Here is a 26,582-nt window from a genome sequence, read left to right as displayed (position 1 = left end):
ATTTAAGTTGCTTGAGAGACCTCCATAAAACATATTGTGAAAGAGCAATTATACCAAATAGAATGATATATTGCTTGAGGGTCTTGATACTAATTAATGTGGTACAAAGACAAAGCTGTGAATGGACAAATACTTCCTTGGAAATCCTAGACCTTAAAGATGCATGTTTTTAATTGATCTTTAGGGTCTAGGATTTCCAGAGTACAAAAATTTATTTTACATTTCTAAACCTAGTGGAAACTGATATAAACTTAAAAGTCTAAGAACTATAAGTAAGTGAAAATCAACTTGTATGTAATAGAAAAAAATAATAAAAGCATGTGAAGCATGAAATAGTAATCAGTGACACACAGCACCAAAGTACTAAGGAAAGGCTTAGAAAAGATTATATAGCTGCAGTTAAGATAAATTATACTGAAACAGTCCTAACCTTTGCATTTACTAACATGCATAATCATACCAAGAAGAGTTTTAAAGTATTTTCTAAATTTTACTTAGCATTTGACATGTCACTCATTTATACAACAAATCTTCACTGAGTACATTCTAGATGCTACACAGAAAATGAAATTTGGAAAATTAGATTTCTTATACTTAGAATATACTAGCTTCACTGAGTGTAAGGCACTACTTAATAGCAAAGTTATTTTTATTGCACTTTCTACAGGATCATTTAGTCATTTCCTATGGGTTAAAATTGTCTTTAATTCTCATGACAAAAACAGCTAGATGAAACACAATAAAATAATTAAGGTTAGGAATCAGACTTCCCTAGGATTTATAACCTCATAATTCTGGCTTAAAATGTTTTTCAAGACTGACAAGGTAAAATAGAACTTAAGCGTAATTCAATTAATTAATTAATTGTGTACAACAACAACAGATTTTAACTTCAGTAAGGGAAAAACTACATGATCTGAGAGTCAGAAAAAGAATGAAAATAAGCAGAAACACTGTAATAGGTAAAATTCAGTACAGAATCTTGATCAAATTAATTAGGAAAAAAGTAAACAATCAAAGTAAAAATTAGAAGGTACTCTCATGCTATAAAACTTCAGTGGAGCCCAGGGGCCCCGCCCCAGGGAGGGGAGGAGGAGAGGCAGGAGGGTTTGACTGAGCTGCAGCTGTTTGTCTGTTCAACACAGGCTTGGGCCCTACGGGGGGGAAACGGAGCCCCAGGACTGTTGAAGCCTGGAAGTCCCCTCCCCTCCCCCTCCCCCCTCCCCTCCCCTCTCCCCCCTCTGCCGCTTTGTGGCATCCCCCTCCCTCCACCCTTTCCCACTCTCATAGTCTAGCCATGACTAGCAGAAGCACAGCCAGGCCCAGTGGGCAGCCCCAGGCCAGCAAAATACGTCAGCTCAAATTGGTCCCGCTGGGTGAGTCTGCAGTGGGGAAGTCTGGCCTGGAATTACGTTTTGTCGAAGGGCAGTCCCACAAGTACCGGGAGAGCATCACTGGAGCAGCCTTCCTCACCCAGTCGGTTTGTCTAGAGGCCACAACAGTCAAGTTTGAGATCTGGGACACAGCTGGGCAGGAGCGATACCATAGCTCGGCCCCCATGTACTACAGAGGTGCCCAAGCTGCAGCTGTGGTTTATGACATTACTAATCGGGCAACCTTCGCCCGAGCAAAGACATGGATAAAGGAACTACAGCGACAGGCCAGTCCTAGCATCGTTATTGCCCTGGCGGGGAACAAAGCTGACCTGGCCAACAAGCGCATGGCAGAGAACGAAGAGGTCCAGGCGTAGGCAGATGACAACAGCTTACTGTTTATGGAGACTTCAGCCAAGACAGCTGTGAACCTGAACGATCTCTTCCTGGCGATAGCTAAGAGGTTGCCGAAGAGTGAACCCCAGGATCTGGGGGGTGCAGCAGGCCGAAGCCAGGGTGTGGATCTCCATGAGCAGTCCCAGCAGACCAAGAGCCAGTGTTGTAGCAACTGAGGGGTGGCTAGCAGCAAACAAGTATGGAGCTAGCGCGAGAGCCCAGAAATAACCTCCATCCCCACCGCTTAGCACTCAGCCCCTACGGTAACAGCACACTGGGCCCTGGCTCCCAAGGGCTGCCTCTTGGCACTTTGTAACACTTCAGAAACACCACCAGGCAGCTGCTGCCACTGGCCTCCTACCCCTGCTCTGGGGCTTGGGGAGCAGATCCCCCATGACTTAGCTTCCAAATCAAACTTTCTTCACTTTGTATTATAGGTGCAAGACAGTGACCTACTTATCTTTCCTCCTCCTCCCCATGTTTTCAGAAAACTCTTTTTTGTCTCCTGCCCGTTCCCCTTCTGCTTTTGGTCAGTCTCTGTTCTTGATCTTCTTTTTCTTCCCCTCCCCGGGATGGAGAAGGTAGTGAACCCAGGAAGTGAGGAAGGAGGTTTGCAGTTCAGTCACATTAGGGGCCCTGGGGGAAAGTAAGCCTCAGAGCAGAGGGGAGTAAGGAAACATTTCCTTTTTGTTTTTATTTGGCTGGAGTTTCTCATATTTGAAAACACTGAGTTGGCCTTGTGGAGGGTGTTTCTAGGTAGAGGTGAGAATGGGAAGGCAAGCTCTCCGGCACCAGATTGGAGTCTTGTTGTTAGCTAACTGGGCAGAGGTGGAGATGCAGTGTCATCTGTGGCTCAGGAACTCTTCCAAGGCTTACTTTCCCCTCACGCAGCCTCTTAGGTAGCTTCTCCCCCATAGTGGGGGAGATTCTGGACCCCAGAGTCCTCCAAAGAATCTTCACTGGCTGCATGCATCTTTGGCTCTACTGTGATCTAAAGGGAGGGACCAGCCTCTGACTTACACATATGCATTTTTTTCTCTCTGGCGCTCAGATGGCCTCAGCCCCAGACACTATATCCCCCCTGCAGTTTATACTTTAACTGATGGTAGTTCAGTTGTGATACTGTTTTATGGGGGTCTTGATTGATTTACCTGCCCTCTTAACTTTTTAATTAAGTGGAATCCGAGGTGTATATGAGGTTTGGGGAGGGGCTGTAGAGAACAGTACCGGTGACGGCTACTCAAGCCCAATCTCCATTGCTAGCTTCCTCCAACTCTGATTCTTACTTCACCTATGTTCTGGTCAGCCTAACTCTTGGGTGTAGGTTTATCTTTCCTGAGGAATTAACTGAGCAGCTGGAGAGCAGTCTCAGGATAGCACAGGCCATTGTAGGGGAGTGAAAAGGAGTCAGCAAGATGGAAGAGTTTTCTGTCCTTTCCCAGGGTTCCCATTCAATTTGATCCACCTATTACCATGTCTTTTCTACTTCCCTGTAAGTAGGTATGATCTTTATTCCCACTGTGCAGTCTGTTCTGCCCCCCACCTCCCATCAGGCTCTATTTCTTTTCTCCTTTGTTAGTATCTTCGGTTTGGTGCCTCCATGCTTACCCCCCAAACCCATCCCCCATGCAACCAGTGGTTTAATCCGCATACCACTAGGAGGGTAGTACCACAGAGGCCTACTTGTGGCCCCCTAGTACCATGACACCTGTTCCTGTGGACAGGGAACGACTGGCACTGAGGGTCCCTCACAACTATCTCACATCACCAGAGGATGTTGGTCCTTTCTAAATCTCTAGTCTCTCTTCACCTCCCTCATCAGGTATTTTAAGATGTCTTTGGGAAGCCATCAAGGCAAGAGAGAACTCTAAATCCCTTCTTGTTTTAGCCCAGGGTTTTGAGGAAATTGGAGGAAATAAGATAGGAGAAGCCATAGTGACCTAGGATTGGAACCTTTCTGCCCTTTTGGCTTGCAGACTGCCTCCTGTCCCAGAGAAGCTGAGAAATCCATGAAGCTGAGATTCTGAAGGACCCAGCTTAGGTTCTTCCACTTACACCTAAATTCTCTTCCTTTACCAGGGACAGCCTTAGTTCCCGTGGCCCTGAAATATGTACACATTTCCCCCTCCTTTTCCCAGTACCCACTAGCCCCCCAAAGCAGCCAGTGCATCCTTACGAGTGGAAGAACTACGCCGGCTCCCTTAAGTTTCTTAGAAATGAAGCTCTTTCTCTGTGTAGTTTTCCCCATGGAGCAGTAGCAAAGATGTTTCATTGCCTTGGGGCTGGGAAACCATTTCTCCAGGCTTCTTCTCCCCCCACTGCCCCCCTTGGGAACAGGATTGGCCTTAGCTTCTGGGCCTACCTGCTGCCTTCCTTCTACTATCTATTAGCTCTTCTGCTTTCCTTTGAGCTCTGTTGGGCTTAGGGAATCTTAGTTTTTATTTCCCAGCTCTTCATTTTTTTCTTCTGATAATTATTTTTAAGAGGGAGGGTATCTTTTTTTCTTTTTTGGCTTCTAAGAAAGCATTTGCCTTTTTCCCCCCTTTCCTCCTCTCCCGACATAACGATTGTGGTAACAGAATGCAACTGCTGATTTACCGATGTATTTAATGGAAGTGAAAAAGGAGAAAAAAAAAAACCTTCAGTGGAAAACTACATTGGGCACAGGGTAAAAATCACAGCAGTGTCTGAAAAGGAATCAAACAGATTATTAGCTTAAAAGCTCGTTTCAGGAAAACAAGCTTTTCAGATAATATTTCTATAATTTGTTACTAAAGAAACAACTGTGCAAGAATCTGATTTTGCAAAGATACATCAAAGTGCTTTATGTCAGTGTATGAGTGGGCACATCAGCCAAGTGCTTCTACTTCCTAAACGATTTGATATCGTATTTGGTAACAACAGACATATTTGATTATCAGACACCTGGGCGTGTCCCTTCTGTGGTTGTGAATGCATGGCCTATCCATAAGATTCAGACACTTCTTAAGGTGTTGGGGCATTTGATTTTGAACAGTTTCTCTGGCTACTAGCAGATGAAGCACTGCTTCTCAACTTGGATGTAGAGTAAGCGCCAGAAGGGGTGGTGGTTTCAGGAAGACACAGTGCCTTGGGGGTGAATTTAGTTTTTGTTTCCTGTATAAACATTCATTAACTGCAAGCCATCTGGTTCTCCTAATTGATTGTGCTCAGTAAATGATTAACGTGTCCTGTTGAAGAGGGAATACTGTTGTTGTTGTTGCTGTGTGTATTTTTTCTCATGTCTGGGTCGGAATTTTTGTTAGTAGGTTCACAAAAAGCTGTTGACAGGCCTAATTCACTCAGGCTATGATAACCAAATTTCGCTAGACAAATTTCATTACTGTGGTTACAGTCAATTATGTACTGTTCCTACTTCACTTCTTTCTCATGCTTACTTCAGGGAAAATAGATTCCTCTCTCATGCTTGCCATGGGTAAGTTTTAGCCATAGGGAGCATGCCAGAAACGTAGGACGGAGTCTTTCAGTTGGTCAATAGCACCAATAATTTACATGATTAAAAAAAAATCATGATTGCTCTGTACTGGTAAAGGATATGGAAATCACCTTTTTATTTCTTTTACCTGTGAACCACATAAAATAGAGAAAAAATAACTTGTGAGTGATTGAAATGGGGTGTACAGTGAGTATGTTTTATGTATAAAACAAAGTGAAAGGGACCAATAATCCTGAAACTTGGGAACAAACAATAAGCCCAGTGGATTGAGATGCGCCTAGTAACCAAAATACTTGTCTGGAATATCTGTGCGCTACCTGGAACCTCTGCCGAGTTAACTCCCCCGATCCCTTATCAGTTGAGATGGTTTTTCTTTGCAGAAACCTTCCCTGAAGTCTAAGACTGGATTTATTGAAACTATCAAGGGGCCCCAGTGTATTGTACAGAACACTACCATGGCAATTTCTCACTACAGATTCAGCATACATCTCTCTGGTAGGCAGAAAAACGCTGCCCCACCTAAGATGTTCACACCCTAATGCCGTTAACCTGTGAATATGTTGCCTTCCATGGCACAAGGGCCTGGACCTATGTGATTAAGGTTGAGAACCTTGAAATGAGGAGATTATCCCGGATTATCCAGATGGGTCCAATGTAATCATATGAGTCCTTACAGAGGAAGGAGAAGGCAGAGGAGTGGGCCTGAGAGCCGCCATGAGGGCTCAACAAGGCCACAAGCCAAGAAATGCAGCGGCCTCCAGAAGCTGGGAAAAAGCCAGCTTACAGTCATCAAGAAAATGGAATCTCAGTCCTACAACCGCAAGAAAATGAATTCTGACAACTCAGATTAGCAGGAAATGGATCATCCTGTAGATCCTCCAGAAAGGAACACAGCCTGTTATTTTTAAGAGCACAAAATTCAGGCAAAACTGACTCACATTTCTATGGGTAACAACCTGATGTGTTTTAGAATATATTTTATTGATTATATTCCATGAGCGAGATACTTTCTGGGATAATAATGCACTTTAGATTTATCCTCAATATCTTCATCAACATTAAGATAACCATGGATCTAGCTGTCCCTGACAATCATCCCTTAACCTCACCTTTATCTTGAGCTGCGAACCACAATTGGAGCGGATTAAGTACGGCTCATTTTAACTATAAAGGAATACAAGTTAGACTGTAACTAGGTACATAACGTCAATAAGTCAGATGAAACATTCAGGCAAAAAGTTGACTATATTTGTAAACAATATTTAGATGCTTCAAGTTATTTCAGAAATTGAGGGACTTGAAAGTATCTTATTCAAAAAAAATCTTAGACTTCTGTATCACCCAATCCAAAGCAAAGATCCCAAAAGGATGTGAGAAAAGATAAATGAGTCATTTGCTGTTTGTCTCAACTGAATGAATAATTTATTTTACTTTTACCTTTTAGAAAAGATTGAAATTCCCTGCCTTTATCTTCATTGATTTTCCCTTCCAGTGAGGAGTATGTGTTCTTTATATCACTCACGGCCAAAGAAATATTGTCAATCTTCTTCTGCAGAAGGGTTAGTTTCATTGCCTGGTAGTTCATCTGGTCAGTCATTTTTTGTGTCACTGCTGCATATAGAAGAAGAGAAAATGGGAAACGTTTAAACGTACATATTTAAAAACCACTCAAATTTCATGATAGATTGAAAGGTAATTCAAATAAGCCATGTTTGCACTTCATATTTGAAAATACAGATTATATGCACTTAGCAAATGGCATCCTGAATTTTATACTAATATTTAGGGGTAGAAATTTGTAAAAAGCATTGTAATATCTTAGATTTCTAAAATGTTTTAACTTTGTCCAAAATTTTCAGTCTCTCTTTTGTTAACCTGAAAGAGTTGTTAAACTTTCAATAGATGGGGAAATTGAGGGTCAGAAAACTGAAATACCTTGCTTGAGGTTACAGAGCTAATGCTTTATCTTCTGCTTTCAAATCCAATGCTCCAGCATTAAATAGATGTAACCATAGATATATACACACACATATGTTTATATACTACATGGATGTATGTAGTTTGTATCTGTATTCTGAGAATTTTATTCTTTACTGAGGTATTCTTTGGAGAGAGAGAGAGATTCAGAATTTGGTTAGAATCACTTTATAAAGCAATGATACTTTCCATGCCATTACACATGCGTTTCAATAATTCAAGGAGGATTTTACGGTATCTTGTGAAAATACTGAATTTCAATCCCTTAAAAAATCTGAGTACAGATCCTAAGCTATTTTCACCTGCATTCTTAAAGAGATCCCCTTAAATCAGATTTCTCGATTTGAGTGCCTTATTTTGTATCACTAGATATATGCCAAACATAGTGAGATGTTTTTAGCAGTAACCAACTTTATGTTTCTAAGAGATGAGGTTGAGTCTAGAAGGAACGGTAAAATATTTATGAATAGAAAGATGAGAACATATGTAACATGCCAACTTTAGATCAACACGAGGTCCTCATTGATTCTGAGCCACATTCTTTGCCCTACTCAGTGAGCAATACCCCTTAGTGATCTCTTATCAACCAAGGGAAGGGAGCCTTCTTAGCTCCCTTAAAATGATCCAGTCTGCCCATCCATGTCAAGGTTCTTCCATGATTGTACTCTTTGCAGGACAAAGTTTGGTTTAATTTTGGAAACCTGTGATATCCTCACAACCTAGTATGACAGCATTTTTATTCTCCTTCTGTGTCTGCACACAGAGCTCCGGTAATTACACATGTTCCCTTCAGGCTGGGAACCTGCAGCTCACCCACAGTTTCTCCCAACATGCAAATAGAAAAGGATCGAGAGGTATGTTAATGTCACCGTCAAACGTTTGACAGCCAAGTGACGTCTTGTTTGGAAGTCATCATAAGCAGTGTTGACAGTGATTGGGTTTAGGGATGACAGTAATTACAGTCTGTGACCTGGGTCACCACAGTCTTGCTGCTGCTGCTCGGGCGTCCCTCTGCCACCTGCGGCATGACTCTCAGCCTGGTTGCTGTGTATCAGCTGCTGTTGTTCTTGGGCTAGAGGGAAGCAAAAAGAGGAGAGAGAGAGTTAAGCACTGGGACCGCCTCATTTTTTTCCAGTCCTGAGCAGCAATATGGCTGCTGTGCATTTTCCCGTGTACTGAAGCTTGATGGTCAGCGATGACTGCAGAATAAGAGGCTCCACCCCCATCCACAGGGTGATGTGCTCCCACACTGGTGTTGGAAGTGCAAGACTCTAGTTCTGTTTGGAAAAAATAAAATTATTAAGGTTTCCTTTTAGGTGAAAATGGGTGGTAGTTTGGGGAAGCCGTGTAAACCGGGGTACGTAAACTGCCGGCATGATTGAGAGGAACCTTAAAATCAGCTGTGTTAAAAGCTAGAGCAGCTTTCTAAGTGGACTGTCACAAAGATGGCTTGTTTAACAATGCAGTTTCCAACTGGTGGCCACTTGGAAGTAAGGGAGAGCTACAGGTTCTTTACTAAAAGAATACCTGCGTAACAGTGCCACTTAAATGGGTTGTTCCCAGATTTTTAAGAAATGCATAGGCTCAAAACGTAAGGACTGCATGTAAAAGTAAACCATTATAGGGCATGTCTCGAGGGGTTCTATCCGTAAAATCAGTGAAATTTCAGAAAAATAGAAATTCTTGTAAAGTAAATTTACTCTGTTAAAGAATTGCTTCTCATTTCCCATGAATCAAGTCATATTTTAAATGGCAATATAATTTTTCATTGGGGAAAACAGTTTAGAGGGAAGATTTATTAAACATATCGAACACATCAAGTAATGTATGTCTGTAATTTGCAGACTTCTAATGAACAAATTTATTCATGGAAGTCTGCATATCAGACATGAGAAAACAAGCGTTTGGTGTCTGACTGTGCTTCTTCCCGTGTGAAATTATGTACCAATGAAACTGCACCTCTGGTACATGTGAATTATGCTCCCTAGGGCATATGTGGCTGGGACAATAATACTAAAGCATCTCTACTCCATAGAAAATATATTTGCCACTAATTTGAGTTAGTCTCTATTGCTAGATTGAATTTTGCATTGCTTTCTTCAGGGCATTGAGCTAAATTAATGAATCTCCATTCACGTCCAAGGTTTTTGCTTTGATTTTGTTTCTTCTTTTTCTCCACTGCATAATAGATGGTCCTGCATAACTGTTGATTTATTTGGTGGAAGAAAACAGTCTGTAGCTTGGGGAAAAGTGTATGTATTTGAGGGCTGCAGTAGGTGGTGAAAAGTATTAAATTTCTGCTAGATCCTAGTAATAAAGTTCTTATAGCCCAAATTCAAATGAATGCATACAAATATATCTGCTAAATAATTGTATGGTTTTTAAAATCAAGGTTCCTTCTTAGATGATGTAATAAAGCATTTTCCTAAAATGCAGCTAAAATCTATCTACCCAGGAGGGTTACCAGAGAGTAAATGATTCTCAAACCAGGCTCTCTGAATCAGCAGTGTCAGCATCACCTGGGAACTTTTAAAAATACAACTTCTGGGCCCCATCCCAGACCTGCTAATTGAAGAAACTCTGGAGTGAGGCAGCAATGTGTGGTTTAACAAGCTCTCCAGCTGATTCCAATGCACACTAAAGTTTGAGAACCACTGGAGTAGAGCATCAAGATACATCTTCCTTAGCAACTTCCCACCTCGCTACCTTCCCTGTTTCTCTTAGCAGTGGAAGAGTGTTCAGGATACAGACTTGTCAGTATTACAGCAAAAGGAACAGGTGGGTTTAACACAGTGAACAAATTGGTCTTTTCATTTTTTTACTGCTTACCTTTCTGAGCTAGATCATAGGAAAACAAAAAGGGCTGGTGTATTGAAATGCATACCACGACTTGGTAGGCTAGAAGACTTTGTTAGGAAGCAATGTGTAATTATGGTAAAAACAAAGACCATATTGTTTTGTGACATACAAACAAGGTTGCTCTTCAAATTTCTTTTTCTATCATTAACTTTTAATGCATATTATGTTTTTGCTTTTTTTTTTTTACGTTTCTTTAGAATAGTGATTTTTCATCATGGGTGGAAATCAGAAGCATCTGTTATCTTTGAAACACTAAGTGTTAATGTTCTCTTCATCCCCCTCCCACCCATCTGAAGATTATGATTCAGTAACTCTGTTCTGGGGAATTGAGCATGTGTGTACAGAGTTTTTTAAACTCTGTAGGTGATTTCGATGTATGACCCTAGTTAAAAAGCACTAATTTAGAACAAATTTCAAAATTTTCTAATTCTAGTAAGTAAATTAAATGGTGTAAGGCAGAAAATACCAGATGTTTAAGTTAAAAATTGCAATCCAGAAATTGATCTTCAGAGATTTTTCAACAGCCGTAAGTGCTTGTTGATAACAAGAGCATATGTTAAAGACTTGATTTATTAAAACTCTAGTGAATAAAAACCTTTAGTCTCCTACCATTCCATAGAGAAGCGGGCCTTTACAAGGAGTAAGTGAAGCGGGGTGGACGTGCAGGATGACTGTCACAGTCCGCGACTCCCTAGTATAGATGATATTATTCTCTCTGTTGTTAGGACACAGGATCCCTGAAGAGGGACTGCTAAGCATGGATGCATGTGAAGTGTCTGAGCCACCTCCCCAGCGATCAAACCCAGAGTCCACTTACAATTGTAGAATGTCTCAGAAATAAAAGGGCCTTTCCACTCAAAGCCTAGGCTATAGCTCCTGACTCCCACCTGGTAACATTCCACATACCCCAACTCCAAAACTGTATTTAGTCAGTATGCACCGGTGTGACCTAGCAATTATTAAAATACTGAAATACAGCCATACCTATTGGCAAATATATAAAGTGTAATAACTGATACAGTTAATTATAAAAGTCAAAATATTAACTTATATCAAGTTAATTGTGGATGCACGATAAAGAATAAAGATATATCTTGTAGGATACATGATAAATGTATGGAATTCCTATTATAATAACATCCGAGAACCGTTTTTCAGAACTAACAGTTTGTTGGGCCTGTTTCACACACTACATAGATTTTACGAAACATTCTATGTTTTGGCAGAATCATCAGTTTATCATTATGTGTGAGTTATGTAGTAGTTAGAATTTCCAAATTGTTTGGTACTTACTTTAGTTTACTTGCTAGCACTAATTGTCCTCAGCACATAATTTTTGCTAAATATTATTAAAGAATTTATAATCGGGCTTCCCTGGTGGCGCAGTGATTGAGAGTCCTCCTGCCGATGCAGGGTACACGAGTTCGTGCCCCGGTCCGGGAAGATCCCACATGCCGCGGAGCGGCTGGGCCCGTGAGCCATGGCCGCTGAGCCTGCGCGTCCGGAGCCTGTGCTCCGCAACGGGAGAGGCCACAACGGTGAGAGGCCCGCATACCGTAAAAAAAAAAAAAAAAAAAAAAAAAAAAAAAAAAAGAATTTATAATCAATTATTGAAAACACTGGAAGAGACAAAAGTTTAAATTTTCAAAGTATTTCTTTTAGATATCATGAGTTGGAATTTTTCGAATCTGAGAAAAAAACAGAAATGTTTTCAATAATGAACCTAGTCCTGGATTATCTAATATACAGTGCAGAAATCAGTTAGTCTGGGACATCTTTTGAAATATAAAATATCAAAGTCAAAAATATCAAATCAATATCAAAAATCAATTCAATTTAAAATGTAATTAGTATTTTTGAAATAAAATCAGCTTGATTTTCAATAAAAATTAGTGGCCTATTTTTACTTAATATATAAATGTTGATTTCAAATAATGATATGAATTTGTATCATTTAAAATAAAAATTGGGCTTCCCTGGTGGCGTAGTGGTTAAGAATCTGCCTGCCAATTCAGGGGACACGGGTTCGAGCCCTGGTCCGGGAAGATCCCACATGCCGCAGGGCAACTAAGCCCGTGAACCACAACTACTGAGCCTGAGCTCTAAGGCCCACGAGCCACAACTATTGAAGCCCACATGCCCTAGAGCCCGTGCTCCAAACGAGAGAAGCCAACGCAATGAGAAGCCCGCACACTGCAACAAAGAGTAGCCTCCACTCACCGCAACTAGAGAAAGCCTGTGCACAGCAACGAAGACCCAACACAGCCAAAAAAATCAATTAATTAATTAATTAATTAAAAAAAGTAAACCCTCAATACTGATCTAAATAAAATTACAATACACGCCTATATGAAAAAAGTAAAATAAAAATTACTAGACTTATTTGTCCTCATAATGACATTCAATTTCTGTTAAAATTCATTTGTGATCAAGAGAAAAATATTAAAGAACTTTATGAAATTAGTCTCATGAAATAAGCTTTTGTAATAAAAATTTTCAAGTTAAGCAAAGCTTTTGAAATAAAAAAATTCAAAAACACTTTATCAAGTATGTTAATAAAAATCAATAAAATAAAAGTATTTAGAAAAAATTAGAACTTTTAACATTATCATATAATTGAAATAGTAGATCATTTCAGAAAAGAAAAATATTATGGAAGTTACTTGACAAAATAATTCTGATATAAGAATATCATTTCAAATCAGTTTTACATTTAGCATTTGGAAAACAAGTTTTTTACAGAAAGAAAAAAGAGAATTGGTTTTCAGAAATGACAGTCTAATAGAAATGTCAATCCTTTTTTAACTTTATAAGGGAAAAAAATATTCCCCTTTTTAAACTGGAGATAACTTGAAAACTGATAAAAGATATTTTACATATGAAAAATGTTTATACATACTATTTGACACAAAAATTAATAAGGGATAAACTACATGAGAATACATAGATTTTCTAATAAATCATATGAAAATGAAATTTTTATGACAAAACTCAAAAGTGTAATAAATGTTTAAGTTCCTTGATTTATGATGCCCTAAATTTGACCAAATGGTGTTTGCAAAGCTCTATGAATTAATTAAATAGGACATTCCTACAAGAATTTTTATGATTTAGTTAATAATAAATATACTGAATATTTAAAAATGCACACACTATTTAAGGACTGAAAAAAAAGGAATGCAATCACAGTTAAATCAGTAGTGGCCAGTAGATAATTCAGCAGGATGGCAATATCATTGATGTTAAAAGAAATTATAAACATACTGAGATTTCCTGTCACCTAATGGCTCTAAATCTGATGGAGAAATCTCTAAAGGAGATGGAGAGAGTTACCTATATTAAATCATCTCTCTGACATCATTTAGCTGGTGTCATCTATGTCAAAAGAAAGAGCACACCAATAATTTGTAGAAATTAATAAGCTGTTTAGAAATTATTTGAATGATACACGATGAGTGATTTGTGTTATGGCTTATATTACTTGGTATATAGTTTATAATATAGATAACATATGCATTAACTTAAGAAAATAAAAAGTAATACATTCTTAATTTTTGATTTTTATATTAATGTATATATTAATTGACACTGAGTCAGTTGTCAAATGTTTGAATATGACCCCTGCCCCTTCTTACCCCATCCTCATAATCAAGAGGCAGATTGGTTGAGGCGGTCACGATCCTGACTAAGGTGGAGCCACCTCAATAAAAATCACAACAGCATTTTACATAGGGTTTATTTCCAGGGGCTCAAAATCCTATGCTAAAGCTTTATTATAAATCATAAGGCATTATTTTATATTGCATTATCATATTCTAATGAAATTGGGTCTCTTCATCTCTTTACAGAGTATTACATCTTGCATAGTTAATGTAGAGATTATTACATCGCATCTCATTGAATATTCTCCATTTGAAAAGTACTGGCGAGGGAGGGAGACGCAAGAGGGAAGACATATGGGAACATATGTATATGTATAGCTGATTCACTTTGTTATAAAGCAGAAACTAACACACCATTGTAAAGCAATTATACCCCAATAAAGATGTCTAAAAAAAAAAAAAAGAAAAGTACTGGCAAAGCAGGGAATCACGCGCACACACGCACATACACTCACACTCACACAAGAGGAAGTAGGGGGTATTTTACGTGTGCTCCATTCCTATTTGAGGGGGGGTAATTCATCAAGTCGTAGTTCTCGCTTTGCCACTCAGCCCAGGCAAGATCCTGAATGTGCAAGAAGTGAAAAAAAAAACCTAGGTTAGAGGGAAAGGGTCAAGAACAGAAAGGAGGCAAACAGAAAGAATTCAAAAGTAATTTTCTATTGACCTTAGGGTCAAAAGAATTTCAATTAAGTTTTATTCATGCAATCTGGAAAAATCCTATTGCATTGCAAATGAGAGAATAGAAAGTGACATACCAGAGAAAATCAGCAAATTAGAAATAAAAACTAAAAAGAGAAGAAAAAAATTTTAAATCAGTGACAAGTAGGAGAAGAGAAATTAAATAAAGAAAGCTTTCAGGAAGAAAAAAAAGAAATAAATTGAAAGGGATAAAGATTAACACATAGAAGTATTGAGTGCAAGTCTTCAGGTTTCTTGCATACTCGTCTTTGGTGATTCACTCCTCAGTATGTGGAAACAGAATATCTATGAAATAAAAATGAAAATTTCTCCATATTTTTGTAAAGTTTTAAAGAGACTGATTTGAAAGAAAATGTAATTGGAAGAATCCTTTCAATATTGAATTACAAAAACTAATGTGATTATGTGTGTGTGTGCATAAAACTTTCCATTTGCTCTTAGCTATAGTTATTTTAAAATTAATTGTTTTAGGAGGAAATAGGTGAGGAAATTATACTCCTAATTGTAAAAGAAACAACTATTAAGCATCACACAAAGATCTTTGAGATCCAATTGTCATATGAACCTCTTTTCTCTGGAATTCATTGGATGGGGTCTGTGAAAACCTGAAATACCTGTTTAGCAAATTCAATAGTTTGTTATCTTTTCTTAGCTCTGTTTGTTGACTGGAGTTCAATACTTGCATTCATCCCAATTTATTTCTCAGTATTTAGCTGGTGGAGAAGCACTGATAGGATCTCTGACAGCGGAGTCAGTTACTCTCCTGTGATAAAATTCCTGGTTGATCGATGCTCTTTTATTTTTTCATTTAGCAATCTTTCTGTCTTCCCCACGTATTCTCTACCACAGAACTGCCACGATTCTAGGTTTTCCAGGCAATGTATCTTATCTTGCACTTAAGCACAGACCTTTACTTTGTTCCACAGGGCCCAAATTTCTGTCTCTTCTTTTTTGATCCTTTCTAAGATATTGGAGCTGAAACAGAAGGGCATTTATTTAAGTCAAATAATTTCCAGAGATCTTTATGTACTTCTCATTTTAAAAAAAATTCAATATATTTTAAAAATTGGATTTCTTTTTTCTCTTCTCCCAATACAATTACTCTTTTTTCCTTGCACTAGAAACTCTGATCTTCGTGGATCAAGGACTTAGAGAAGCAAGGTCAACAAGTGTCAAGAGCAACCATTTTCTTATTAGGTGCTTTTTCTTTCTTTCTTTTTTTTTAAGGTTTTTTTTTAAGGTGAGGGTTTTTTTTGTTTTCTTCCAGGCCTTTGAGGCATATCGTGGAAGTCATTAATGGCAACTCAGTAATGAGGAAGCTTGCTCTCTCTGCCTTAGAAACAGAAACTTTCCTGTGTGGCTTGACAAGACGGGTTTCCAGCTGATTCTTTGATATCAACTGAATGCTTGCATGACGATGTTCAGTACATACGTAAAGATTTAGTAGTTAAACAGTAGAATGCAGTTTTATGCAACAAAGGTCCCTGGTGTTTTTTGACTAAATGTATCATAATTTTATTGAGCAAAGATGCTTACAGGAGGTAATGTTCTTTTTCAAAGAGGAAAGCATTAATCACCACCGAGGAGAACTAGATATGCAAAAATATAAGAAGTACAGGATTTTTTCTGTTTTAAATATTATAACTTTTATGGCATAGTAATTGGAGTAATACTTAAAATAATCTTACTAGAGAAGCCCCATATTTAAAATGTTAGTTACAATAGCTCTTACATAATTTATTGAATTAGTGCACACTTGTGAAATGAAATATTCTTATATATTCATAACATATGGCAGGGTTAGTTTATTCCAATTACTGCATAATTGCATTTTTTAACATTCATAATAACTGTGATAGATTTTATAAAGCACAATTTTATAAAATATCTTTTCCCTACATAGAGGATCTGATTAAAGCTGGCTGGACTTTGTTTTTTTATTTTTTAACATCTTTATTGGAGTATAATCGCTTTACAATGTTGTGTTAGTTTCTGCTATATAACAAAGTGAATCAGCTATACATAGACATATATCCCCATATCCCTTCCCTCTTGCATCTCCCTCCCACCCTCCCTATCCCACCCCTCTAGGTGGTCACAGAGCACTGAGCTGATCCCCCTGTGCTATGCAGATGCTTCCCATGTGGCACATATATACAATGGAATATTACTCAGTCATAAAAAGAAATGAAATTGAGTTATTTGTAGTGAGGTGGATGGACCGAGAGTCTGTCATACAGAGTGAAGTAAGTCAGAAAGAGAAAAACAAATACCATATGCTGAGTAGATTTTTTAAAAACAGATTTGCAAAGAAGTTTTTTTTTCCTCCTCTGTGATCTAACGTTATTTGAACTTAAATTCCTGTACTTTGTGTCATTAGAGCAAAGCCACAATTTCCTTGTACTACTTTAGAACATTTTAGAGACATCTACTGGAAAAGCAAATTATTGCATTTTTTATAAAATTGGCTTAAAAAGTATGTTGTTACTGACATTTCAAAAAACTTTCTCGCATATCATATCACAAATCTAGCTCCCTTTCTGAGACAAACTCGTTGACCCTCAAAAAGATATAACAAATGTAAAATATATAAAAAGTGTTACTTTGCCATTGGACTTAATGCTCCTTTTTCTCCCAGCAAAACTCTATTCACTTAGACTTCTTAAAACTTAGTTTCTTCTTGACAGTATGACTAATATTTTTAATAAACTGATCTAGAACTTATTACCAGAATTTTGATTATCTGAGTTACAGCAAAAAGAGCATCTATGGAGGGTTAGTAATATTATAAACAGCATATTGGAGAATAAGACAACAGAATAATTGCCCCATGGATTCTTTTTTAACTCTTTATTTTATATTGGAGTATAGGTGATTAACAATGTTGTGTTAGTGTCAGGTGTACAGCAAAGTGATTCATTTATACATATATATGGATCTGTTCTTTTTCAAATTCTTTGGACCCGAATTTTGAATCACAACATCCTTTCCGAACAGGTCAGGGATGGGTCTATGGAGAGAGAGAGAAACAGAAAAAGAAAAAGAGAGGGTAGAAAGTGAGGGAGGAGAAATAAACAAGAGTGCAGTTGCCAGCAATTCCATTTTATTCCTGATCTACCGATTTTTTTGTATATTTAAAAAGACCTCCCTACTGCAATTTAAATTAAAATGGTTACTTTTTCTATTATGAAATGAATTTTGTTGTGGGGAGGAAACTTGTTGGGGAAACAGGGAGTTGTGAAATTCATGTAATAGTTTACAAATTTTCTGTGAATAAAATAATTTCCTCTTGTTGTAAAGGACTAGCACTGAAGTAATTATCACGGTAGCTACATAACCAGGTTTTCCAAACCCTTGAGGGCTCTGAAGAGCTTTAAAGAATGGATCAGTCACACTGATTATTCTTGCCATATTTGGAGCTGCTTGTCATATGAGACAGTGTGGAGAGTGCTGTCAAAGGAAACCTGACAATTTTCTCTCCCACATAAGAATAAAAGACTGTTGGCACATATATAAAGTGTGATGAAAAGGGGAGGGGGACCTTGGCACATAATTGGGTAGGAATCAGAAGGAAAATATGTGTACCTCCCCACTGCCTGCTCCAAGGATAGATGAGATAATGAAGAATGGCTCAAGGGACAAAGAGACTCAGTAGTTCTTGATACTACCAGTGCATCAACTTCAGTAATAAAGAATTCAACAGCTTTTATGTACTTCCATAAAAGTGAAGATGAGGATGGTCAGGATGCCGTAGGGAGCAACAGTCAGTTCTTTTGGAATCACAGTTGTATTAGAGTTGATTGTATGACAAAATGACACAATGGGCATATCTGCCATCAGAGAATTATTCCTACCATAGATTTCAATAGAAAGAAGTCTTTCCCACAGCAGTTTAATCAGCACACACCTGAATTATGAGTAATTCTAGTTACAGTATTGTGACAGAGAGTCATAGAACTGTTCTGGGACATTTTTGTTAATGGGGATTCAAGATAACGATTTGTGAATCCAGTATTAAAGATATCCACAGGTTGCATCCATTAGAACATGAGGTGTTAGTAAGCAATCAAAGCTAAACGGTTTGAATTCCATTTAAATATTTCATATACTACTTTTCTAAAAAAGGGAAAAATAGTACGTAGCAGGTATTCAAAACTGTCAACTAGTCTTGTCTCTTGTGTGTATATTTATAATGATGGAATTCTATGTTTTTCCCTCCTAGGCTTATACAGTCCATCATAGTGATTAATAATCCATTAGCAGGTATAAAAGGAAGAAGCATGAAACAACACAGTCCTCATCAGCTGGACACCATGACATTCTTTGACATACAGACTTTGCTTCCTATCTCTTATGTACGATAGGGTGTGGAACGACATTCGAAATTTCTAGAAGGGTATATTGTGAACAAACACTGAATATTTAAGAAATGATGATGGAATTAAAATCCTTTTTCATAAGGAGAGAAATATAAAAATTAATCTTAGACTTCAGAAATATAATTCTAAATACTCTTAACTGTCTGTCATACACAGACTATAAACAAATAGGTTTTACTGCTGTGAGTATATCTGTGCATCTCATGGAAATTAGAAATCCTTTGAAAGCAGGATCATATTTGGAGTTTTTCTTTTTTAGAATATGGTAAAGTATCTTGTTTGCAAATATTTTTGGTATAGATGATATTTTGTTTAAAACTTTATTTTACCTGGTTATAAATGAAGTACATATTCATGCTGTACTCTGGAAATGTATTAAATTTTTATAACATCTTTGAAATTAAGGCCATATCCAGAATAAATAGCGTTACAGTGAAATTTGCCTATAGATTCTCAACGAATGGGCTAGAAGAGCCATATATAATATCCTTAACTAAACTGCAGGTTTTCTAGAGCTTTTATATTACAACTTTCTTTTTGTAAAATGTGAATCATAATGGTTTCTCCACACTTACATTAATTTTTAATCACAGTCTCTTACACTGCTGATTGAATTCCCCACTACCGCTAATAGCCTTCCTTGTAATATTCATTCATTTAAAATATGTATGCGGAGGCCATATCTTATGTTTCACAGGGAACCTGTTTAAAGCCCAAAGCAAAATAACAGCCACATGGATGCTAGGCCACAGCAGGTTACCATGTACTTACTTGATCAGCCTTTTGCCACCAGAAAATCCTTAAAATCCGTTGAAAAAATGGCTCCATTAGGAGATTTTTTAAAAAGCAGGGTTATTCATGTCATATTGGTATATTCTTTACAACTGAATTTCATTTATAGACGATATTATTTCAAATAACTGAACTGGAACAAAACTAGAGGGTAATCTTATTTTTACATAGGGTCACTGCTAATGACAGTTTATTTAAAAATATACAATTAGGATTTCTGATATTTTAACAAGGCACGTGTCTATGCCATATAGCTAAGAAACAGTAAGATACGTAGTCAGGTCTCCAATTATTCATCCTGTGAAACCAACATGAAAATGATGAGAGAAGTTAAAGGACAGCTTATGAGATATCACAGCTACTAAATTAGGAAGCTCGAAGAAAGTAACAGTCTTGATAGTTTGGCTACATGTTAATTAACTTTGCTCAAAAGATAAATTGCAACTCTTCTCTTCACTGGAATCAGTTGCTTATTCTTTAGAAGTTTTATGCTTCTCATTGTTATTATGAAATTAAGATTAGAATATACCTTCTAACTGACATTTTGGTCCACTGAATCCAGGACAGCACTTCCATTCTAATGAGGTAACAATTTTATGTTGCATCCTGTACACAGGATTTGATATCTTCTGAGATCTAGAGAGGAGAGCAGTTGGGGGAAAACAGATTATTTGTCTCACATTAAATTATCAATTGGAATAAAAGTGTTTGGGATGATACCTGGAATATAAAAAACATTCAGGGACTTCCCTGGTGGTGCAGTGGATAAGACTCTACATTCCCAATGCAGGGGGCACAGGTTCGATCCCTGGTCAGCAGATCCCACATGCATGCTGCAGTTAAGAGTTTGCATGCCACAACTAAGGAGCCCACATGCCACAACTAAGGAGCCCACCTGCCGCAACTAAGACCCCATGCAACCAAATAAATAAGTAAATATTTTTAAAAAATAAGCATTCAGTAAGTGTTATCTGTTCTTCTTATTATAATAATCTTCATCATCAATATTATTGTCAAACTTAGATTTCCTTAAGTACATTACAAAAAGCATTAAGGTTTATACTTTTTGGTATTTTAAATTTATACCTCTCATTATGTTTTCTAAAGACTCTATAACTTTTCCCTTGGTAATGCTTTTCACTAAACCAATGTTAAAACTTATTGTAATTCTAATTTTTAAATAGTTTATGGGAATAATTTTTTTAGTTCTTATTTCTTAAATCATTATAGTTAAAAGGATGTGTTTTCCTCCAGATCAATATCAAATAACTCAAAACAAATTAGATATTCCACTGTGACTTCAACCTGTACTTTCTCATATCTCAAGTTTTTAAATTGTACCATCTATTATTTCTCTCATCTAGTATTTCTCTGAGAGGGAGGTGAGGAAGGGAAGAGGATCTAACATGAGAAAATGTTGTTTTTGAGAGGAAACCATGAAAGGGAAATAAAGAAACTATAACATTTCAAATTAACAATCAATATAAGTAGTGAATGGCCCTAAATTGCAGGCATTATGTATGTAAATGTAAATCATAAATCCAATTTGGCCATGTTATCCTTATCCCCATGACTTCAACATTTAGCTAATATCTATCAAATGATTCTGTGAAATGGGTATGTATTATCTTGTTTAGTCCTCATATTAGTTCTATGAGGAAAGTATTATTATTATCTTGACGTGCTGATGAAGAACCTGAGGAACAGAGAGATGGAATACTTGCTGAAAGTCCCACATCTAAAAGTTACCGAGCTAGGATTTTAATCCACTCCGCATGGGTTAGCCTCTCCTGTTATTATCTAGAGTTTGTTACGTATGACTATGTGGCGACAACAGTAGTCACTCTCATGGATTATGTATTATAACAGACTGGGTTTTAGTTTCTGCTATAACCTGATGGGCAATTAATTATGTGTGAAATTATTCCTCAATTTTAAAATGAGCTGTAAGACTCCTTCCATCTCTGAAAGTAGGCTAATCATTCATCTGTGTTTATTTCTGTAAATTATACTCAGCAAATAACTCTGTTCAGTGAAATATCATATCTAGTCCAACAGCTAGTGCTAAACAGGAAGTAAGGTAGCTTAGAAAGGATTCTTTAGCGTTGATTAAGGTGAACTCAAGCAGTTAGTTGCATTATTATTGGACTCAATGTTCCTGCTTTGGCAAACTGGATCGCTGGCTTATGCGGCTCAGACAGAAAGAAAAAGTGACAAACAGTGCATATGCACTGAAATAGTGAGTGAATGGAGAGAACTATTCAGATGCAGAGAAAGATAAGAAATGAGAATAAAGATACCTATTCCTAGTTTGTTTAAAGAGAGAAAAAAGCTCACCTTGAACTCAGAAGGGCAGAATGATGGGGGTTACTGTGGTAATAGTTTCATTACTAAAGAATTAACAGTGCATTCTTTGTATCTCAGGTTGACTAGGAAATTGTCACAAAGGGAGTAAATGCCAGAAACAGAACTGGAGCTCAGCTCTCCCAAATCCCTAAGATGTGCTTAGCTCTCTGGACCATGAGCCCTAGCTATTTCTTTAGGGACTACGAAACACCTTGATTTTATGTATCCTTATTGCACACTGTTCCAGATTGCCAATGTGTCAGATTCACTGCCTGAGTTATTTGTATGACTATTTGTATAACATGAGCCATCATGGCCTGAACGACAATTTTAGTTTTTATTGCAGGCATTCCTGAAACACCCCCAGCTGAGCTACTGTGACTGTATGAATTCAGAGAATTTATCAATTACTCAGCCCCACATTTTAGGACAATTACATAATTAAAACAAAACCCCTAAATAAGTCATTACAATAGACACAAGAAGAAAGGCCCTACTTAGTTGCTTTACCATGCATAATAGCAATTAGTGGCTTACAACGTTATGGACTTCTCTTTGGCCTAGTATGAAAGGGAAATTATCAATAGTCCTTTAAAACTGTGTATGAATTTAATGGAATTAAAGGACAGGATTGTTGGTCAGGTCATAGAATAAAAGTAATAGTCATAGTAAAAATAGAAAGACACATGAGTTAACATTCACTGAAGACTCACAGAGTACCAGGTCCTAGGCTAAACATATTACTCCATTTATCTCACATATTCTAAAAACACCCACATGAAGCAAGTATAATTAGTTTCTGCATTTTAACTTATTTAAGATCATACTTCCAGTTTAATGTGATGACCCTACCCTGACCCTCCTATACTTACGTGTACCTGGGATGATTAACTTTCTCTATATATTCCAGGCCACACATGATTATGGTACAAGAAGTAGGTATTTTCAAAAAATATTACATACCTCTGAGGACAGGATCCACTGGTCCAGCCACAGGGCCCTTTGCCAGCTGGAATATAAGTGACTTGGTTGTCCAGTATCACTGTTGGAGATAATCTGGTATGTACATAAGCACACCAGTTCCTAAGGAAGAGATAATTTTTGTTAGAAAAGAATTGTCAGAAAGAATTCTTTTCATCAAAGTTATTTGCATAGACCTATACTGTCAGTACTGTGTATCAGATACATTGAAAACTTGATATCTGGCTTTAAAATATGTAGAAATGACAGAAAACATATGTTACTTCATTACTGTACTGATGGACAGTAAAGAAGCACTGTAGGGCTTCCCTGGTGGCGCAGTGGTTGAGAGTCCGCCTGCCGATGCGGGGGACACGGGTTCGTGCCCCGGTACGGGAGGATCCCACGTGCCGCGGAGTGGCTGGGCCCGTGAGCCATGGCCGCTGAGCCTGTGCGTCCGGAGCCTGTGCTCCGCAACGGGCGAGGCCGCAGCGGTGAGAGGCCTGTGTACCGCAAAAAAAAAAAAAAAAAAAAGAAGCACTGTAAGGGGAGATTTGAGAAGATGGCGGAAGAGTAAGACGCGGATATCACCTTCCTCCCCACAGATACATCAGAAATACATCTACACATGGCAGAACGCTGGCAGAACACCTACTGAACGCTGGCGGAAGAGTTAGACGCGGATATCACCTTCCTCCCCACAGATACATCAGAAATACATCTACACATGGCAGAACGCTGGCAGAACACCTACTGAACGCTGGCAGAAGACCTCAGACCTCCCAAAAGTCAAGAAACCCCCCACGTACCTGGGTAAGGCAAAAGAAAAAAGAATAAACAGAGACAAAAGGATAGGGATGGGACCGGCACCAGTGGGAGGGAGCCATGAAGGAGGAAAGGTTTCCACACACTAGGAGCCCTTTCGCAGGCGGAGACTGCGGGTGGTGGAGGGGGGGAAGCTTCGGGGCCGTGGAGGAGAGCGCAGCCACAGGGGTGCGGAGGGCAAAGCGGAGAGATTCCTGCACAGAGGATCAGGGCCGACCGGCACTCACCAGCCCGAGAGGCTTGTCTGCTCACCCGCCGGGGCGGGTGGGGCTGAGAGTTGAGGCTGGGGCTTTGGTCGGAGTGCAGGGAGAGGACTAGTGCTTCATGGCTAGCAGCCTGCAAAAAGGAGACCCCAAACACAGTAAGATAACCAAAATGAGAAGACAGAAAAACACACGACAGATGAAGGAGAAAGGTAAAAACCCACCAGACCTAACAAATGAAGAGGAAATAGGCAGTCTACCTGAAAAAGAATTCAGAATAATGATAGTAAAGATGATCCAAAATCTTGGAAATAGAATAGAGAAAATGCAAAAAACATTTAACAAGGACCTAGAAGAACTAAAGAGGAAGCAAGCAATGATGAACAACACAATAAATGAAATTAAAAATACTCTAGAAGGGACCAATATCAGAATAACTGAGGCAGAAGAACGGATAAGTGACCTGGAAAATAAAATAGTGGAAATAAATACTGCAGAACAGAATTTAAAAAGAGGATGAAAAGAACTGAGGACAGTCTCAGAGACCTCTGGGACAACATTAAATGCACCAACATTCGAATTATAGGGGTCCCAGAAGAAGAAGAGTAAAAGAAAGGGACTGAAAAAATATTTGAAGAGATTATAGTTGAAAACTTCCCTAATATGGGAAAGGAAATAGTTAATCAAGTCCAGGAAGCACAGAGAGTCCCATACAAGATAAATCCGGGGAGAAACATGCCAAGACACATATTAATCAAACTATCAAAAATTAAATACAAAGAAAACATTAAAAGCAGCAAGGGGGCTTCCCTGGTGGCGCAGTGGTTGAGAGTCCGCCTGCTGATGCAGGGGACACGGGTTCGTGCCCCGGTCCGGGAAGATCCCACATGCCATGGAGCGGCTGGGCCCGTGAGCCATGGCTGCTGGGCCTGCGTGTCCAGAGCCTGTGCTCTGCAACGGGAGAGGCCACAACAGTGAGAGGCCTGCGTACCGCAAAAAAAAAAAAAAAAAAAGCAGCAAGGGAAAAACAACAAATAACACACAGGGGAATCCCCATAAGGTTAACAGCTGATCTTTCAGCAGAAACTCTGCAAGCCAGAAGGGACTGGCAGGACATATATTTTTTTTTTGCGATACATGGGCTTCTCACTGTTGTGGCCTCTCCCGCTGCGGAGCACAGGCTCTGGACGCGCAGGCTCAGCAGCCGTGGCTCACGGGCCCAGCCACTCAGTGACATGTGGGCTCTTCCCAGACCGGGGCATGAACCCGTGTCCCCTGCATCGGCAGGCGGACTCTCAACCACTGCGCCACCAGGGAAGCCCTGGCAGGACATATTTAAAGTGATGAAGGAGAAAAACCTACAACCAAGTTTACTGTACCCAGCAAGGATCTCATTCAGATTTGATGGAGAAATTAAAACCTTTACAGACAAGCAAAAGCTGAGACAGTTCAGAACCACCAAACCAGCTTTACAACAAATGCTAAAGGAACTTCTCTAGACAAGAAAAACAAGAGAAGGAAAAGATCTACAATAACAAACCCAAAACAATTAAGAAAATGGAAATAGGAACATACCTACTGATAATTACCTTAAATGTAAATGGATTGAATGCTCCCACCAAAAGACACAGATTGGCTGAATGGATACAAAAACAAGACCTGTATATATGCTGTCTACAAGAGACTCACTTCAGACCTAGGGACACATACAGACCGAAAGTGAGAGGATGGAAAAATATATTCCATGAAAATAGAAATAAAAAGAAAGCTGGAGTAGCAATTCTCATGTGAGACAAAATAGACTTTAAAATAAAGACTATTACAAGAGACAAGGAAGGACACTACATAATGATCAAGGGATCGATCCAAGAAGAAGATATCACAATTGTAAATATTTATGCACCCAGCATAGGAGCACCTCAATACATAAGGCAAATACTAACAGCTGTAAAAGGGGAAATTGACAGTAACACAGACATAGTAGGGGACTTTAACACCCCGCTTTCACCAATGCACAGATCATCCAAAATGAAAATAAATAAGGAAACACAAGCTTTAAATGATACATTAAACAAGATGGACATAATTGATATTTATAGGACATGGCATCCCAAAACAACAGAATACTCATTTTTCTCAAGTGCTCATGGAACATTCTCCAGGATAGATCATATCTTGGGTCACAAATCAAGCCTTGGTAAATTTAAGAAACTTGAAATTGTATCAAGTATCTTTTCCAACCACAACGCTATGAGACTAGATATCAATTACAGGAAAAGATCTGTAATAAAGACAAACACATGGAGGCTAAACAATGCACTACTTAATAACGAAGTGATCACTGAAGAAATCAAAGAGGAAATCAAAAACTACCTAGAAACAAATGACAATGGAGACACGACAACCCAAAACCTATGGGGTGCAGCAAAAGCCATTCTAAGAGGGAAGTTTATAGCAATACAATCCTACCTCAAGAAACAGGAAACATCTCAGATAAAGAACCTAAACTTGCACCTAAAGCATTTAGAGAAAGAAGAACAAAAGAATCCCAAAATTAGCAGAAGGAAAGAAATCATAAAGATCAGATCAGAAATAAATGAAAAAGAGATGAAGGAAACGATAGCAAAGTTCAA

At 38.3% G+C, this 26,582-nt stretch overlaps 1 protein-coding gene and 1 pseudogene across 1 annotated transcript in view; one reads left to right on the top strand and one right to left on the bottom strand.

The window, feature by feature from the left end:
- MMRN1 (multimerin 1) overlaps nucleotides 1–26,582 on the bottom strand; it is a 64,336-nt gene that overhangs the window by 18,556 nt on the left and 19,198 nt on the right. The window contains exons 2-5 of the mRNA XM_065878078.1: nucleotides 22,925–23,044; nucleotides 20,145–20,251; nucleotides 8,192–8,293; nucleotides 6,682–6,855 (exon numbers count right to left, since the gene is read on the bottom strand). Of these exons, the coding sequence (XP_065734150.1) occupies nucleotides 6,682–6,855; nucleotides 8,192–8,293; nucleotides 20,145–20,251; nucleotides 22,925–23,044 (503 nt within the window). The remainder of the gene's footprint in view (nucleotides 1–6,681; nucleotides 6,856–8,191; nucleotides 8,294–20,144; nucleotides 20,252–22,924; nucleotides 23,045–26,582) is intronic.
- LOC136123535 (ras-related protein Rab-5B pseudogene) lies at nucleotides 1,298–1,945 on the top strand (annotated as a pseudogene).

This window comes from Phocoena phocoena, chromosome 5, assembly GCF_963924675.1.
Source record: "Phocoena phocoena chromosome 5, mPhoPho1.1, whole genome shotgun sequence".
In the NCBI taxonomy this organism is placed as follows: Eukaryota; Metazoa; Chordata; class Mammalia; order Artiodactyla; family Phocoenidae; genus Phocoena; species Phocoena phocoena.
The sequence above is the reverse complement of the archived record's forward strand: the minus strand, read 5'-3'. Positions and strand labels throughout refer to the sequence as shown.